Source organism: Antedon bifida, chromosome 7 (genome assembly GCF_963402885.1).
Source record: "Antedon bifida chromosome 7, ecAntBifi1.1, whole genome shotgun sequence".
NCBI lineage: Eukaryota > Metazoa > Echinodermata > Crinoidea > Comatulida > Antedonidae > Antedon > Antedon bifida.
Window position 1 is genome coordinate 14731911 of NC_136232.1, and position 15651 is coordinate 14747561.

Consider the following 15651-nt stretch of genomic DNA (forward strand, 5'->3'; position numbering starts at 1 on the left):
ATTGCCTATGTTGCCAGCCCTGGGCCGGCTCATTTATGATACAATGTGACTATTGCGAGGTGTGGTACCACGGTGAATGTGTGAATATTGCACTATCTGAGGCCTTGGACATCGACTTATATCGATGTGCGGACTGCAAGTCCTCAGTTAACAATTAAGTACTCACGTTTACCTTCTCTTCTCCCTCAGATATGGATCAGTTACCGTTCGCTGACGGAAGTGAGACGGAGATTTCCGAAATGGAGGAAGATGTGCTCCTGGCTAGTCCGGGTGCACAGGAGGAATCGACCCGAAAGGGGGAGCGGTGGCTGGGGATACGGGAGGGGCTTGCCCGGCGGCGAGCACCCCAGCCAAGGGGAAACCAATCGGCCATCTGATGACCCCGAAAGAAGAAGCAGTGGCTGGGGATACGAGAGGACGTGGAGCGAGCGGTGCGGGTGAGAAGTGGAACACAGCCTGTGGAAGTGGTAGGAGGGATTGCCCTGTTTGGCGATCCAACCACTTACCCCACCGAGCGGTAGATTGGCGGATTGGCGAGGAACGGCGGTGGGCTTGGGAGTGGCTCCTGGCTACTAGCCGACAACGGTCCAATTCGATAGGCTTCTGGCCTTAGCCCGAACTCGAGATGTTCGAGTAATCGGGAGAGTGGGGTTGGACCATTCGGCCCCACCTATGGATTGGCCAAGACAAGATCAGCTGCTAAAGAGGGTGTTGGGTCGTTGCTTGGACGGCCGCCACCACCGCATCCTGTGTCTTGAAATTTCTGGAGTTCAAGGCGATGTCACTGGGGAGGAGTGCTACTATCGCGTCTTGGACATCCTACGTCTAAGTCACGTGTTGAAGGAACAGCGGCTGCTTCTGGCAGACTACGCTTCCACGGAAGCCGTAGCAACCGCCTACCTCCGGCATTTCCCCAGGACATACTTTAGCGTGACCAGCAGAGTAACGGGCTTTACGGCCGATCAACGCAATGGCCTGCGTTTCATCGCCACAAATGAAGATCGGCGACTGCTGATGGGGTCCAACGGACCGGACTATCCTCCTGCCGGATACCCAGTCGGAGCACCTCATCTGTTGTGGGCGACCGTCGTCGCCGTGGGACAGGTGCTCGACCGGAGCCCCATGCAGGTCATTGATCTGACATGGAAGAACGGTCGAGATCTCCTTTGAGCCCCTGGCTCACCCACAAAGCAAAGACCACACCAATCTATAAAGGTAATGGCTGCAAGCAAACAATGTAAAATTACAGGCCAATATCAGTTGTGTGTCATATCGCTAAGTTAGTAGAAAAAGAAATTCAAAAACAAATAGTTAAATACTTTAGTGAACATGATCTCATGAATGTTGATCAATTTGCCTTTAGGAAAAACCATTCCACACTAAATTGCCTCCATAGAGTGATTGATGATTGGCTAGAAATTCTCGATGAATCTGAAATGGTGGGTGTATGTTTCCTTGATATTTCAAAGTGTTTCGATACCATTGATCATTCTATTTTAATAAATAAACTTTCACACTATGGATTCAATACCGTCGAAATAGATTGGTTCAGAAATTATCTGAGCAATAGAAAACAAATTGTCGTTTGCAACGGTAGTAAATCCAAAGCAACCAATATTGACATAGGTATACCCCAGGGAAGTTCGTTAGGTCCTATTTTATTTTTAATATTTATTAATGATATTTCACAGTACATCTCCCTTGGTTCTTGTAGTATATTTGCTGACGATGTTGATATCTATGTTAATGGGAGTTCAACTAACGAAATCAATCAAAAGCTTCAAACTATTATGGATAATGTCAATACATGGTATGACGGCAACAAACTCAGTATAAACCTAGAGAAAACAAAAGTTATGTTAATTCTAGGGCAACGTTCTAGCCCAGAGGGTGATATTTCTATTTTCTTAAATGGTAAAAAGCTTGAAAATTCTAAGCACACTCGATATCTAGGTGTAGAAATTGACGAACATTTAACGTGGAATCATCATGTTAGTAATCTGTGTAAGTCACTTGGACACAAAATTACAATTTTTAACAAAGTAAGTAGATTTCTCAACAAAAGCCTGCTAGAAAAAAATTTACATAATGACTATACAGCCATGTAGCGACTACGCCATTTCTGTATGGGGAAATACATCTGCAACAAATATAAGTAAAATATTTAGGTTTCAAAAACGAGCGGCAAGAATAATTACATTAATAATAATTAAGAACCACGACTTCATAAACAGTAGGGGTGAAAACATAGTTAAACAATTATCTTGGCAAAGTTTTGAGCAGAGAAGAAATTACTATCTTGCTACCCTTATGTTGGAATAACATACATTTTGACATTCAAAATTCAATTTCCATTAATGCGCTCAAATCGAGTTATAAAAACACTTTTTTTCTCTAGGGAAATACTTTTAAAAAAATTTTTAATCTGTTCAGTGTATTTTTTTATGTGGTGTATTCTTTTTTTATGAACATCTTTTTAACTTGGATTTTTAATCATTTTTTTGTATTTTTAATGTATGGTTCTCAAAGTTTATTACTATTTTTGACTGTTTAATTTTAACATTTTTTACTATTTTAAGAAACTATGTACTAAATAATTTTATGAACATCTTTTTAACTTGGATTTTTAATCATAATTTTGTATTTTTAATGTATGGTTCTCAAAGTTTAGTACTATTTTTGACTGTTTAATTTTAACATTTTTTACTATTTTAAGAAACTATGTATTAAATAATTTTATGAACATCTTTTTAACTTGGATTTTTTTAATCATAATTTTGTATTTTTAATGTATGGTTCTCACATTTTAGTATTTTTTAGACTGTTTAATTTTAGCATTTTTTAAGAAACTATGTATTATATAATTATGTATATTGTTATGTTTCATGCTGGACCTTTTGAAAAACAACAATGTCCCCTTTGTGGGACAACGTTGATATTGTCATCCAGTAGAAATATGTTTATAAATAAATAAATAAAAAAAATAAACAACCAGAAGTTTTCAGTTTTTCCAGAAATTTTCCGTTTCAAAAGATAATAGTTCCGTTTTACATTTATTTTCATTTATATCTTTCAGGTATCCAGGGAAGCGGAGGACGGTGCTACAGGCATGTCCCACGGCCAGTGACTACCTGAAGAGATCGTTGGAAGCGGTCTACATAGCTACGGATATCGGGTATTTTTCACGTACGAAAATCACCCGGTTCACTTCCGAGGTGGATCCAGGACGGGGTGCCCGCTTTTCAAACACGGGAGGAGTGTTGTGAACGGCGCCCGCTGGGTAAACAGACCACCCCTTCGACCGAACGAGAGCGTCGCCCCGATAGCTTGATTTGCATACAGGGGGTATGCAAATGTTAACGTGAGACCTCGACGCCGCCCGAACCGGTCTATTCGAAGCAGGAACTAAAGAGAAACGGACATAACGAACTTGACCAATATATTTGGATTTGCTGCTTTCGGATACTTGTGTGATTTAGGACAAGCGGGACTGACTAAGGTAAGCCTAGTAGCTTTAATTATCAGGCCATTCCAGCACCAACCTAAAATCACAACAATATGTAAAGTTATTAAACATTTCAAGACCTCGTTTCTCGAGCACAGTAAGAACGATCGCTATTGTTTTACCTCCCTTGCCGTTTGAATCGGTGGCTGTCATGAATAATTCGAAGCGCTGTTGCCTGAAATACTCAGCCCGTCATAGTCAAATCTCTCAAGTGTTTTAAACATGAATGATTCAATGGCAACTTATAAAACACAATAAAAAAAAATATCCCACTTCTGACACCATGTGACGTTATTAAACGTTGTGCGGCTGTGTGCAAATGTATTAGCTTTCTATGTTAACACCACATTAAGCATAAGATAATGTAAATTACAAGAGGCAAAGAAATATTAAAAATTATATGTATTCTTTAAAAAAAATGATATATTTGCCCAAGCTATACATTTTTGTTAAAAATTAAAATGATTTATCAGAGTCGAACATTTTTCAGAAGAAATCATAATTATACTTAGTGATAAAACCTCTCATAGGTTACAATTATGTTTTATTATAAAATATAAAAACATGTCTTATATATATATGTGTATTATGATAGAAAATATATAGATACGCAGTATATAACTATATCGTTTATGCTGTTTACAGGGGCTGATACAGGGGCTATTTTGTGAACCAGTTCACCGGGGTAACCCCCTACTCTTCTCGAATAATGAACTGGGTTCTTTAAAGTGCACACAGGTTATAACTGTGTACACTGGACCTCCGGTTTATAGTCCTTATCCGAGAAGAGTGAATTATCAATTTCCCTGGTTACGACAGTATTAAATGTAGTATTTTATATTTCTTGAAGAATTTACACTTATAATAATTCCGTGTCCAGAATGACTTTTCCGTTTTTATTTCTTATTTTTGTGTTGAAGAATTTTCTTCTTTCCTGAACAGATTTTTCAGTTTTTCTTTAGAGATCATTTTGCCTTTACTTTTGGTGGAAGATTTGTTTTCCTCCATCTTTATTGCTATTTGTTCTGTTTCTTGGTTTTGCTGGCTTTCATCGGACCGACACAGTACACATAAGGTGAAAACCATTGCAATAATCTGAAAAATTTAGTATTATTTTTTATTAGGGTAAATTCTTTCATATAGTCTGTTGTTTGATTTAGGCGTCCAAGGGGCATTATCAACTTACCATTGCAAATGAAAAACCAAGTGAGCTGACAAACAAGTTGTGTAACACGCTGTCAACTGTTCTCGATATAACTTCTTCGCATCCCTGACAAAGAAACCCCAAAATAAATAAATAAAGCTACTTTGTTTGTAAAAATACTACTCTGAGAAGGGAAATATCTTCATTTTTTACTTATAATGGCGTAATCACCTGATTCTAGCCAAAAATATATCTGTACAATTTCTGCATCTACCCACTACAAATGGGTAAATTCTTTGCTAATAATTATTCAATCAAACTAATATAGATTGATATAGCTCTATTCTAAGGAATGTTCTGCTAAAATGTTATTATCTGAAGTATTTTAATTCAATTATATAAACATTACTATGAATATAATGGCTAATTAAAATATATAAATCATTTAAAATCACAATTTGATAATTTCCTATTTTTAAAGTAAACTAACCTACTTTTTTTTACTCCAAATGTATAATAGCAATAATAGTAAGAGATCGTTCGATTAGTATAGAAAGTTTAATCAGCACCACGAAACCATTACATGCCACGTACTCGGCCCATTTACATAGTACATTTACTTTTAGTAATGTAGGCCTAACTCTTTTCTTTTAATTTTTTTGGAATGCTATTAATGTATTTACATAAAAGGTGCTACTTACATCCTGAAAGACTTCACTGGTTTTTGCACTTTGTCCACAAGATTCAAACATTGATAAACAGCAAGAATCAGGAAATACGGATCGTCTTCCTTGTATATCTACATTATTCCAATCAGTAGAAGATGAGTAGCCACAGCACCGTTGCTAAAGTGAGTACAAAGAATGTTAATGAGTCAATCATATTGAAATCAACGCCTGCCATAAAATAGACTCGAATAACTGTTGTATTTCGTATGTATTAGTGCTTCGTGAAAGGGAATAAGGATTAGAAGTCGAATTTTAAAAATATGGAACATGAAAATCAATAAAAACAAAAAAATCCTTGTTTAGGATAATTGCGTCATATTGGGCTACATATTATTGATGTACCCACGGTGTTTCCACAAAGACCTCAGTGCAAGTCATATTCTGTCATAGTGGGATATCTAATGTAAGTTTTTACATTATTGCACACTTAGCTATTGTAAATTACCATTGCTACTAGCTATAGAATTGTTATCATGGTCATTTGTATTGACTTCCTAGCGGTTGACTGTGATAGACCCCCGGTGTGACCGTACAGGACGGTCAGAAACGTGACCGATGAATTAAAGCAAGGCAACGCTGGCGGCTCGTTATGATCCACTAGTGTTTTTGTATTAACGATTATTTTAGCTTTAATAGGCTTAGGGTATAAATAATACTGAAGCCACTTTTTCTGATTATTCTGATATTTGAAATCTTCTGCACCTGATGGTATAGCTGACACGATGGTCTACTCTGTGCAATATTACCTCCCAATCTTTTCTTTTTAATAATTTTATTACTAATGCCCATCCCATCTATTTTAAAATTATCCAATATTGTTTCGTTTTTTAAAGAAGGATATGTTTCATCTTCTTAAAATTACATACCCATTTCACCATTGCCTTGTCTTAGTAATTTTTTTTAAATATGCCATTTTAATTTTACATAATAGTTATCCACTTTGACCAATAATTGGATCGAAAAAAAAACTATTTACATAAAAAAACTGTAATTTAAAGCAAATTGGCTGCCAACCAATGGGTTTATTTTGTCATTTTATAAGTGAAACATTATTTTTTCCTGTTTTTTTCTAAGTGATTGACTTTATTAAAACTACAAAATAATCTATTCAAAGTCTGATTTTATTAATCTTTATTTTTCATGTTTTTCTTTAAATTAGAAGTTCAAATGTTATTTACAGTTTCGAAAATTCCACTTTTAAGTTTAATTTGAACTGTATATTTAAGGTTATATATGTACCTCTCAACTTTATCGACGTCAAAAAGTTAAGACGACAGAATTTCACACTAAGCTTCACCCAAGGTCAGACATAAGTTATTCATGAGCACCGTCCTGTGACTTCCCGTCCTGTTTCGTAAAGTCCCTCTTTTCATTAGAGAACGGGAACCCGCGAACTATAATGACAGAGTTAGCGGACCAGTATTCAAAAGCCCATGGGAACTGGAATGGTAAAAATGCTTGTCTGAAAATACTTACCTAGTGAACCGAGTTCTGAGAAAGACTCAGCAAAAGGGAGTAATTGAGATAGAGAAACTAAAAGCAGGGTCCCCCTCAACTCAACCATAAATCGACGAAAAGGGTGTATGTTTCATATGCGGAAAGCTTGGCCACTTTGCGAAAAATGTCGAAAGCGATCACATTTCCTAATTGTTTGAAAAATGGGAAAAATCTAGTCAAGAACCTAGAAGCGAGTGTGTTGATAAGGGAGCTGCAATTATATAGCTGGGGATGAAAGGTTTCGGCACTGTGTATGACAAATCCGGTCTATGACCTAATCTTGAGCAACATAGCTTATGATAGGGAACCGTCAAACTCAGACCCAAAATGGAAACCACAACAGGAGTGGGTAAACAATCAAAAAGGATAAAAATAAGGGTGAACTGAAAAGTGAATTGACTTCTACGGGAACGGATAACAAGGTAGCTGCCGTGGAAACTCGTAGTCAGGCCCAAAATAAAGGGAAGGATTTATCGTCACATCACCTTCATTAGCCACAATTACGGTAGATATCATAAAAGCTAAACAACAAACTGATAAACTCTTTAGTTTAGGCAATGGGTAAGATTCTGGGGAAGTTAAGCAATGTAAAGAAGGGTGGAGAATACAAGTTCTTTTTTGACAAGGAGGTTCTTTATCGCGACTTTAACTCACCAAAGGTTAATTTTGGGGATGTAATTAGCCAGTGGTAGTACCTTTGGAATATAGGATTCATGTAATGAGAATGGCCAATAAAGGTTTACTTGAGGGGTCACCAGTCGGGTAAAAAAAACAAAGAAAGGATACTGACAGATTTTATTTTTTGTCAGGTATTGGGGCTGATATTCGAAGCTAATCTTGTGATATTTTATAAATGTATCTTTTGGACACTTCATTTGAACGAGTGGCCGCCTACTTGGTAGGACCTATAGAACTATCATATCACAATTTCATCATATCATAGATACATCTTAGTATTAATGGATTTGACAACCCGTTATCCATTCCCCTCAGAAATATTGTGCAGAATATTCACAGTAGGTTAGGTATTCCAAAACAAATTCTCATCGAGCGTGGATCACAATTTCGTCCGTGTCTTATGTCTTATTTGTTTTTCTCTTTCACATAGAGAAGGCCTGAGAGGCAACTCATTAAAAATTTACAAATGGCAGGCAAAAACTGAAGTCGCGAAACCATTTTTTGGTAATAAAATTATTTCTAATTGGAACAAATATCATTAATATGCAACAACTGCAGAATCTTTCAAAAAAAGTGAGAGCCCTTCCCCAAGGACCTATCTATACCAAGTAACCAAGTACAGTTAGTAATTAGTTTACTTGAGTGTAATTGTTAACCTACCTGTGATTGTAGCTGATTCCATTTGTTGGTTAGCTTTTCATTGTTGCCGTACTTTGTCATACTATCTTTCACTTCAAGTTCGTAAGCTTCTTTCATATGCTTTTTACCCACAGTAATTAATATGATACTACATAATAATATTACTGAACAGGTAATTACAAGTAAAATGAAAAACTGAAATCAATCATATTTTCAGAATTAATAAAACCTAAAACAAAAACTGAAATGTTTAGTAGAAAGAGTATTGGAAGTTTAGAGGAAATTTAAAGTAATAAATTATACTGTAGTTTATACACAGCACAAGTACTTTCTTTTAACTAAGGATGTGGTATATAAATATGGGTAGATTTCAGAGTAAAAGAAGTGTTAGGATGAATGGTATATTGCTTCAACAGGGTAATTAAAAAGTGAATGTTAGTCAAGGTAGACACTTTATCAAAGTTCCAACCAACGGGTATATCTAATAGTGGAACCACAAAAATGTAGGATAGGCTAATTTCTAATTGGCAACCAATATAATTCAGAGTGTTTTTAGTTGTTTACTAAGATGCATACTAGCACACTTCATTGTTAAATTAGCCGTTCAATAGTTGTACAAACTTTTCAATCTTCCCACCCAGCCATCCCCTGTCATCATTCAACACCTAACTTCTACACAGGTGCTCTTTTGGCTGGTATAATTATGGGGAATTATTTTGCCCCAAAATTCCACAATTTAGTATACTCTAAATAAACTGGGAAAGCTTAACTTATTTGTGTTGTGTGTAAATTACTATATAATAACGGTTAAAGTCGTGTCCCACGGATTGATTTTAAAAGAAATAATGATTACTTACAATGAACATACATGAATTGTTTTTTTTAATGTGTGTAAAACAACCGACAACAGTGAGTAAAATGAACACCATGAACAAGAAAATCAATCCATATGTGACTTCTGTAAATGTTTGGTTTATTGCAAGCTCTCGGAACTCTGGATTAATATCAGTAGCAAGGATAACTACAGCATATATTAAAGATGCTATTCCAGCCAGCTAAAAAAAAAGCACAGAAGACAATATCATTTATCTTGTTGGTGGTATGCTGGAAGTTACTTCATAAAGCACGTTTTCCACTAGGCGAATTTGTTTACGTAACACGAACATAAAAAAGTCAGTCTAGGTCATGCGTATTCATATTTCTATCTACTAGTTATTAATCTATTGAATTGAAAATTTATTTAAATAGTACATTCAAACAGACTTATATTTTGTTTCCATTTGTTTTATTTAAAATAATCTAATCCAATTTTAGCTCTAGCTATATTAACCTACGGACAAAGGTATGACTTACTGCATGTCACAGCTACTTTGTAGGTTTTTTATAAATAGAAATGTAAAATATAACTTACTAGTAAAGTAACACTCAGAAATGATACGCAGACATTCATGCACATTACTTGTAGGCATTTAGCCATGTTGTATTGGTATACCTGTTCTAATCCGAAGTTAACATTGACAAGAGAATACACAAGATGAAACTCAAAAGTCAGCTTTGTACACTTTATATGCTATTTATTTGTATATGTATCCTGTCGTTTCGCTCGATGAATTGTCATTATCTGTTATTCATTCAAAATTCCTCCCCCTCAAGTATTAACAAATACCTATGGATTTGAAAGAATAATAGTCAAGGACAAAACAATATTTCGCAAAACATTCCAAGCCATACGGTATACTATATACTACAGTTGATAAACGAGTAAAAAATTGCCTCACTATGACGTAGGTCTATTCAGAAGAAACTAATCTGCGCTCTGACAGACTATTATAAGTTACCTAATAACGTAGGTAGTAACATACAAAATATGATATAGTAAGTGTCTGAATAGCCAGATAGTTATAAATGGCGGGATGTATTGAGAGTCTCTGTTTACAATGTTGGGCAATGCTACTTTCTGTTGTTTATGTTGTAAGTATTTATAGTCTTTATAACCATGCTTAAATGAAAACTTCACCGATAACCATAGATGGACGTACAATGCATTAGAGATGTAGCCTACATTGATTGTAGGAGTGCGGGGTTGATAATCATGTTTTGCTAAATTACACAAATAGTCATGAAGGGAATTGTACACATGCAGTGAACATGTTCTGCAAAATAGGGAAAATCAAGATCATGTCGGGCCAAGATTGCAGGGTAAAAAGCACAACAGTTAGTTTTTTTAACAAAATTAGAATAAAATAAATTGTTCATCTTACCATCAGGTTTGTGGTGTGGCTTGTTTTATACTGGGTGTGTTTATATTGACTGGTGATATAACTGATGACTTAAAGCATATCAACATTAAAAATCCATTTACAACAATGGGCATCAGCTTGTTCATTGCTGGAGGCGTTTTCTTATTATTAAGCATTTTTGGACTCTCTGTTCATCTAATTAAAAAGAAGAATTTATTTATGTGTGTAAGTACCTAAAAGTGAATCAAATACAATTGCCATCATCGATATTATTATCAGATTCATTTCTGATTCTTTCTTTAGTACTGTCCCATCATCATCGTCATCATCATCGTAATTTGTAGTTTAACATTGATATTATTCCATTGCTATTTACTCATGGATGGTTTTGAATAAAACAAATTGTAAACTATATAAACCGTCCATCCAGACGTGTATGTTATGTGCAATACTAATACTGATCATTTATTTTCAGTTTAATTGGACTGTGATGCTAGTATCTCTACTACTTCTTACAGCATCATTTATACTTCTTACGATCGGGAAATCAGAACTTATTGATAGATTTAGCATAGAAACAGTTGAGAGCATGAGTTACTATGGTAACAACAAGATGTTAACGGATACGTGGGATTCACGGCAAAGTAATGTACGAGTATCAACCTAAAATAGATTAGATCTGTAGAAATAAAAGGACTAACTCTAACAAAGATAAAAGGCTGTCATTTTTTTACATACAGCATTAGGCCTATAGATCTGCAATAATTCGTCTAATCATGTATATAATTATATATATTTATATTTTACTAATGTATTGCATAGTTACTATGTTGTGGTTACTATGGTAAAGATGACTGGATTGAAAACAATCAGACCATACCAAATACCTGCTGTAGAAATATATATATTGGATGCGTCCCTTCGGCCATCCCTAACAGTGGTGACATTCATACGCAGGTAGATTTTATGACAATTTTTAAAATGAAAGCAACATTAACAAATAATCACCAAACAATTTATACATTTAGCTATGCCGTTTCCACATCTTTATTGCTAAGATCAAGTCTGGGGGTCAGTTCATCAAGCCTAGATGTCAACAAATTATAAATGGCTAGTGAGACGTACCCAAAGAGACATTCAAATTGTATCCTACAAACAAAAACTTTACTATGGACTTTTTTTATCATAATTCAATGATTATCTGACGGCGAATTATTATATTGGCCTAGATTGACAGTCAAGTGGAAGTCATTGTAAAAACCGGCCTATAGGTTGATAGCCAAAATAACATTTTGATTATTTGATAGTGAATTATTATAATACCGGCCTAGGTTGACCGCAAGAACGAAGTCATTATTTATTTAACAAGATTTGACAGATTACCGTCTACATGCATCTATATAATACTGTATTATCAGCAAATGTTTTCATAGACTCTCTTCTCCCATACGTGTTTTGGGGTTTGTAATGTCCCGTCCGAGTTCACAAAATTCCAAAACTGTCAGCCTCTAGAACAATTAGCTTCCGCTTGATATTGCTTCTGAATAAGTATGTCCTCTGGGAATATAGCTGGCTAAGAGCCGCGGCGTGGGAAAAAAATGACAAGGCCAACAACATTCGACAACCAATTTGAAAACATTTAAGTTCAGTTCAGGGACATAATTAACGTCAAATTATTTGTTGTTTTCAGGGTTGCAAGGAAGACTTTATTATGAATATCAAAGATTTTGTTAATGGATTATTCGTCGTAGTTCTCGTTTACAGTTGTATAATGGTATGAGTTTACAGCATAACTTTATTTTGCGTTGATTTGCGTACAAATATGGTATGCTTTAATACAATAGGAATGTGATATTTTCTGTTAATACAATATACTATACCAAAGTCAGTCACACAAAATTATTTCAGACTCTTTGGAGAGGGGTGGAGGTGTTTCTATAGAAAATAATATGGTGTGCTTTCCATACACACAAATGAATAAGCAACAAAGCATCTAACGAGGTCGACAAAACCTTACCTGTTTACATACAGTAACAAATAGTAGAGTTTAGAAATGTATTACTAATTTAGAGGGTTCCACCAGTTCCTGTCCGCGTATATATATGTACGATAGTTAATGCCTATTATTCAATTTCTCTTAGGTTATGTTTATGCTTGCAACCCTATGCACTTTGAGTGGCAGTGAAGGAGATGTACAAGGCAACAAAGCAATACCAATTTAGGAAAAGAAATACAGTATAGCATATAGTCACATATTTTCATCAATTAGGTTTATTCGGGAAAAAGTCTGTAGACGGATACGTAGAAAAAAAAATAGGGGCTATAACCGTAAAATAATAAAAGTATATAAAAAAGGTCCCGAAACATCATTAATTTAAGGTCATTTTAGTAAAAGAATAATGGAAGTAGTTCATATTTAAAAGAAATAATAATTATACATTTATATTAGTATCAAATGAAAGCTAAATAAATTTGCAATTGAATTGAATGGTATAAAGTTTTACAATAATATTTTAAATTTTGCTATTTAGGCTAAATAATTAACTAAAGATTTTTTTTGTAAAAGTTTTTAAATAGTTTTCATACAAATTAGATTTTAGAAGAAAAATGTAAAAATGTTTGCTATTATATTATTATAAATTCAAAGGCAAATTACTGAAAATGGTGACAATGTTTATTATTTATTTTAGTCTTGTAATTTATGTTATATTCATACTAACTCGATTGTACCTAAGGACCCATATCTCATAACTGTATATTTTTGCCGTTGTGACAATAAAGTTGTATCGTATCGTAATGCTGTGGGTATCAGTGGCTAGATCTCAATGGATAAAATAAGCAAAAAGCTAAACAGCCGGAAAAATCAGCAGTACTCTGACACAAAATATGGAAAGCTTTAAGTTAATATACCTAATAGTTTTTTTTGTATAGATGTACCATATCAAATATAATTTTATTAAAAAAGTTGTTCCCGGCAATGTCAAATATGACTTTCTGATTGGCTGATAGTTTGTGCAGTCATGCATGCAAAATGACTTGCAGATAATGTACTACATAAAGTGGTTTTTCGTATTGTTTTTAAATTTATGTACTGTACTGTAATTAAGTCAAATATATTAATGTTTTAGAATAGCATAGATTAAAATAAATTTAAGACTACCAGTCCAAGCTACCTAACTAACCACGCCTCCTTCTTAGTCTATGGCCTAGAGTGAGGATAGAAGGTGGATCTCTGGCTAAAACAGTAGTGACCAGCTATGTTTTAGTTAGGCCTGCTATCTGGGTATTAGGCTTAAATCATCATACCAATTTTAACTAGACCTAGGCTAAGTACATAGCTTGATTAACCAAACCCCATGCCCAACAACTAGCTAGCATACGTAGTTAGTTGTAGGGGTACATGTTCCCCCATAGGCACTTGCATGGATTTATTAATTCTGAAATATAAGTTCTCAAAGTATATATTTTTAGCTAATGTTATTAATAATTAAATTGACGTTACTGAGAAATTATGCTGTTTGGGAAAGTTAGATCTTCAAACTAAAAAATATGTATTTGAATAATTTAATCCTTTTAAAATCTAATCTAAAGACAATATTGTAATTCCATTGTTTAATATTAATTATCATGTTGGATTAATTTTCAGGTGAGAAAATAAACAGAAGATTAATATAATTAAATTAATTAAATTCTCGATTTGACCTCTCGGATAAGGACTGGTTCGTGTGCACTTAAAGAGCCAAGTGTATCTTTCGGATGACTAAGGGAGTGTACTGTTTCATCCCAGCCATTGTATATAAAACGCAATATACTGTAAATGCGAACACATTAAAATGTTAACTCACCACCAGCAGTAAAGAGAATGAATTAATTATTATTAATATATTGCAGTGCTTATTTCTGTATAGCAATGTCATTTAACATTCTTAAACCGAAGTTCTTTATCTTAATCATGTATGTATCAGTACAAGGAGTGGAATGAATGCTATTGATATGCGTATTTTCCTTTCAAATGTGAGAGTAGTTTTTTAAATAAAATGCGTCATATTTTTTAAACAAATAATATTGGTTTCGAGTCTTTTCTTTCTCATTTTCTTTTTTTTTCTGTCCACCAAATATAAACAAATTAAATTCTACCAGTTTCCTGAAATAGCATTTCTATTGGTAGCATTTGTATTGTGACCTTACTTGACCTCAATATCAGAATCTTTTTCCTTGTGATTGTTAGAATTCAGTAGAAGTGTAAAACCCACAGTAATTCGAGAAAACCCTCATATTTCGTAATTATTATTATTTCCCTTCAGTGGAGTTATGGCTTGGTGGTTATAACTCTTATAGTATTAAGTTAAATGTGTATGTTTCTCTTAAACATATAGAAAGTATAGTATTGCATCATTTTGCTATATTTCGTGTTTCTAGGATGACATAATACATAAGAAAAACTTTATTATCTCCGAACAGATGAAATTACAAAAACGCTAGATTTATCCTATAATGTGTGGGGGATCGGACATTATCTGAGGTCAAAGGTCACATTTTAAATGTCATGCTTTTAACCCTATTTGAATTAAGTATAGACCAGTTTTTTTCTGAGGAACCCCCCTATATATTCCATATGAAACTAAGACATAACCGAGTGAGGATACTCAATAAATAGATGATATACAATATACAATATAAAGTCAAAGTATACTAAACTTATTGCTCGTAATTTACAATATACAAATAGTTTTTAAAAATTCGTTAGAATTATAAATATAAAAACACATTAATACAAAGTCAAAGTATATAATCATTAACGTTTAGTAATTTATTTAATTAAAATGTTCACAAAAGAGGAGGTTAGAGGGCTGGAATTGGCCACTTCGCTGTTTGGTAGTTATATTGGTGCGAGACAGCGGCACTGGCCCACTTTCATTAAAGAGTACAATAATATTCACTTTATACAACATTTGCAAACATAATTACATGATCTAAAATGGTAACAATAATGATTGGTCTAAAGTAAACAAGCCAATAACAATAGAACAATAAATCTGCATGTGAAAGTCATCAATATACAAATGTTCGACAGAGATTATCTAGGTCTCATTCGATTAATATACATTTACCATTAGTAAGCATGAATACAACTTGTATATTTATTAGTATAAATTACCGGGATATATATCGGGTCTGCTTAATATGCATACACCTTAACCTTGACATCGTGTGGGGAGA

The 15651-nt window shown here is 34.2% G+C and overlaps 3 protein-coding genes across 4 annotated transcripts; 2 read left to right on the plus strand and 1 right to left on the minus strand.

Moving 5' to 3' along the window:
- The first annotated feature begins 672 nt into the window (after positions 1 to 672).
- Positions 673 to 1170, plus strand: LOC144848940 (uncharacterized). The gene has a single exon (XM_078705890.1). The coding sequence runs from the start codon at positions 673 to 675 to the stop codon at positions 1168 to 1170; it is 498 nt and encodes a 165-aa protein (XP_078562016.1).
- Positions 1171 to 4163: 2993 nt separating this feature from the next.
- Positions 4164 to 9790, minus strand: LOC144849210 (CD63 antigen-like). The gene is made up of 6 exons (XM_078706268.1): positions 9603 to 9790; positions 9049 to 9246; positions 8213 to 8386; positions 5351 to 5494; positions 4692 to 4775; positions 4164 to 4600 (listed from the first exon to the last, which is right to left on the minus strand). The coding sequence occupies exons 1-6, from the start codon at positions 9666 to 9668 to the stop codon at positions 4409 to 4411; spliced, it is 858 nt and encodes a 285-aa protein (XP_078562394.1). The 5' UTR covers positions 9669 to 9790; the 3' UTR covers positions 4164 to 4408.
- Positions 9791 to 10046: 256 nt separating this feature from the next.
- On the plus strand, positions 10047 to 12918 carry LOC144848445 (leukocyte surface antigen CD53-like). Of its 2 annotated transcripts, XM_078705177.1 has the most exons (6): positions 10077 to 10162; positions 10459 to 10656; positions 10907 to 11080; positions 11254 to 11388; positions 12122 to 12205; positions 12573 to 12918. In XM_078705177.1, the coding sequence occupies exons 1-6, from the start codon at positions 10097 to 10099 to the stop codon at positions 12651 to 12653; spliced, it is 738 nt and encodes a 245-aa protein (XP_078561303.1). In that variant the 5' UTR covers positions 10077 to 10096; the 3' UTR covers positions 12654 to 12918. The 2 variants fall into 2 exon arrangements, with proteins under 2 accessions (XP_078561304.1, XP_078561303.1); XM_078705178.1 differs by lacking the exon at positions 10459 to 10656 and having other exon boundaries at positions 10047 to 10162.
- Positions 12919 to 15651: the final 2733 nt, after the last annotated feature.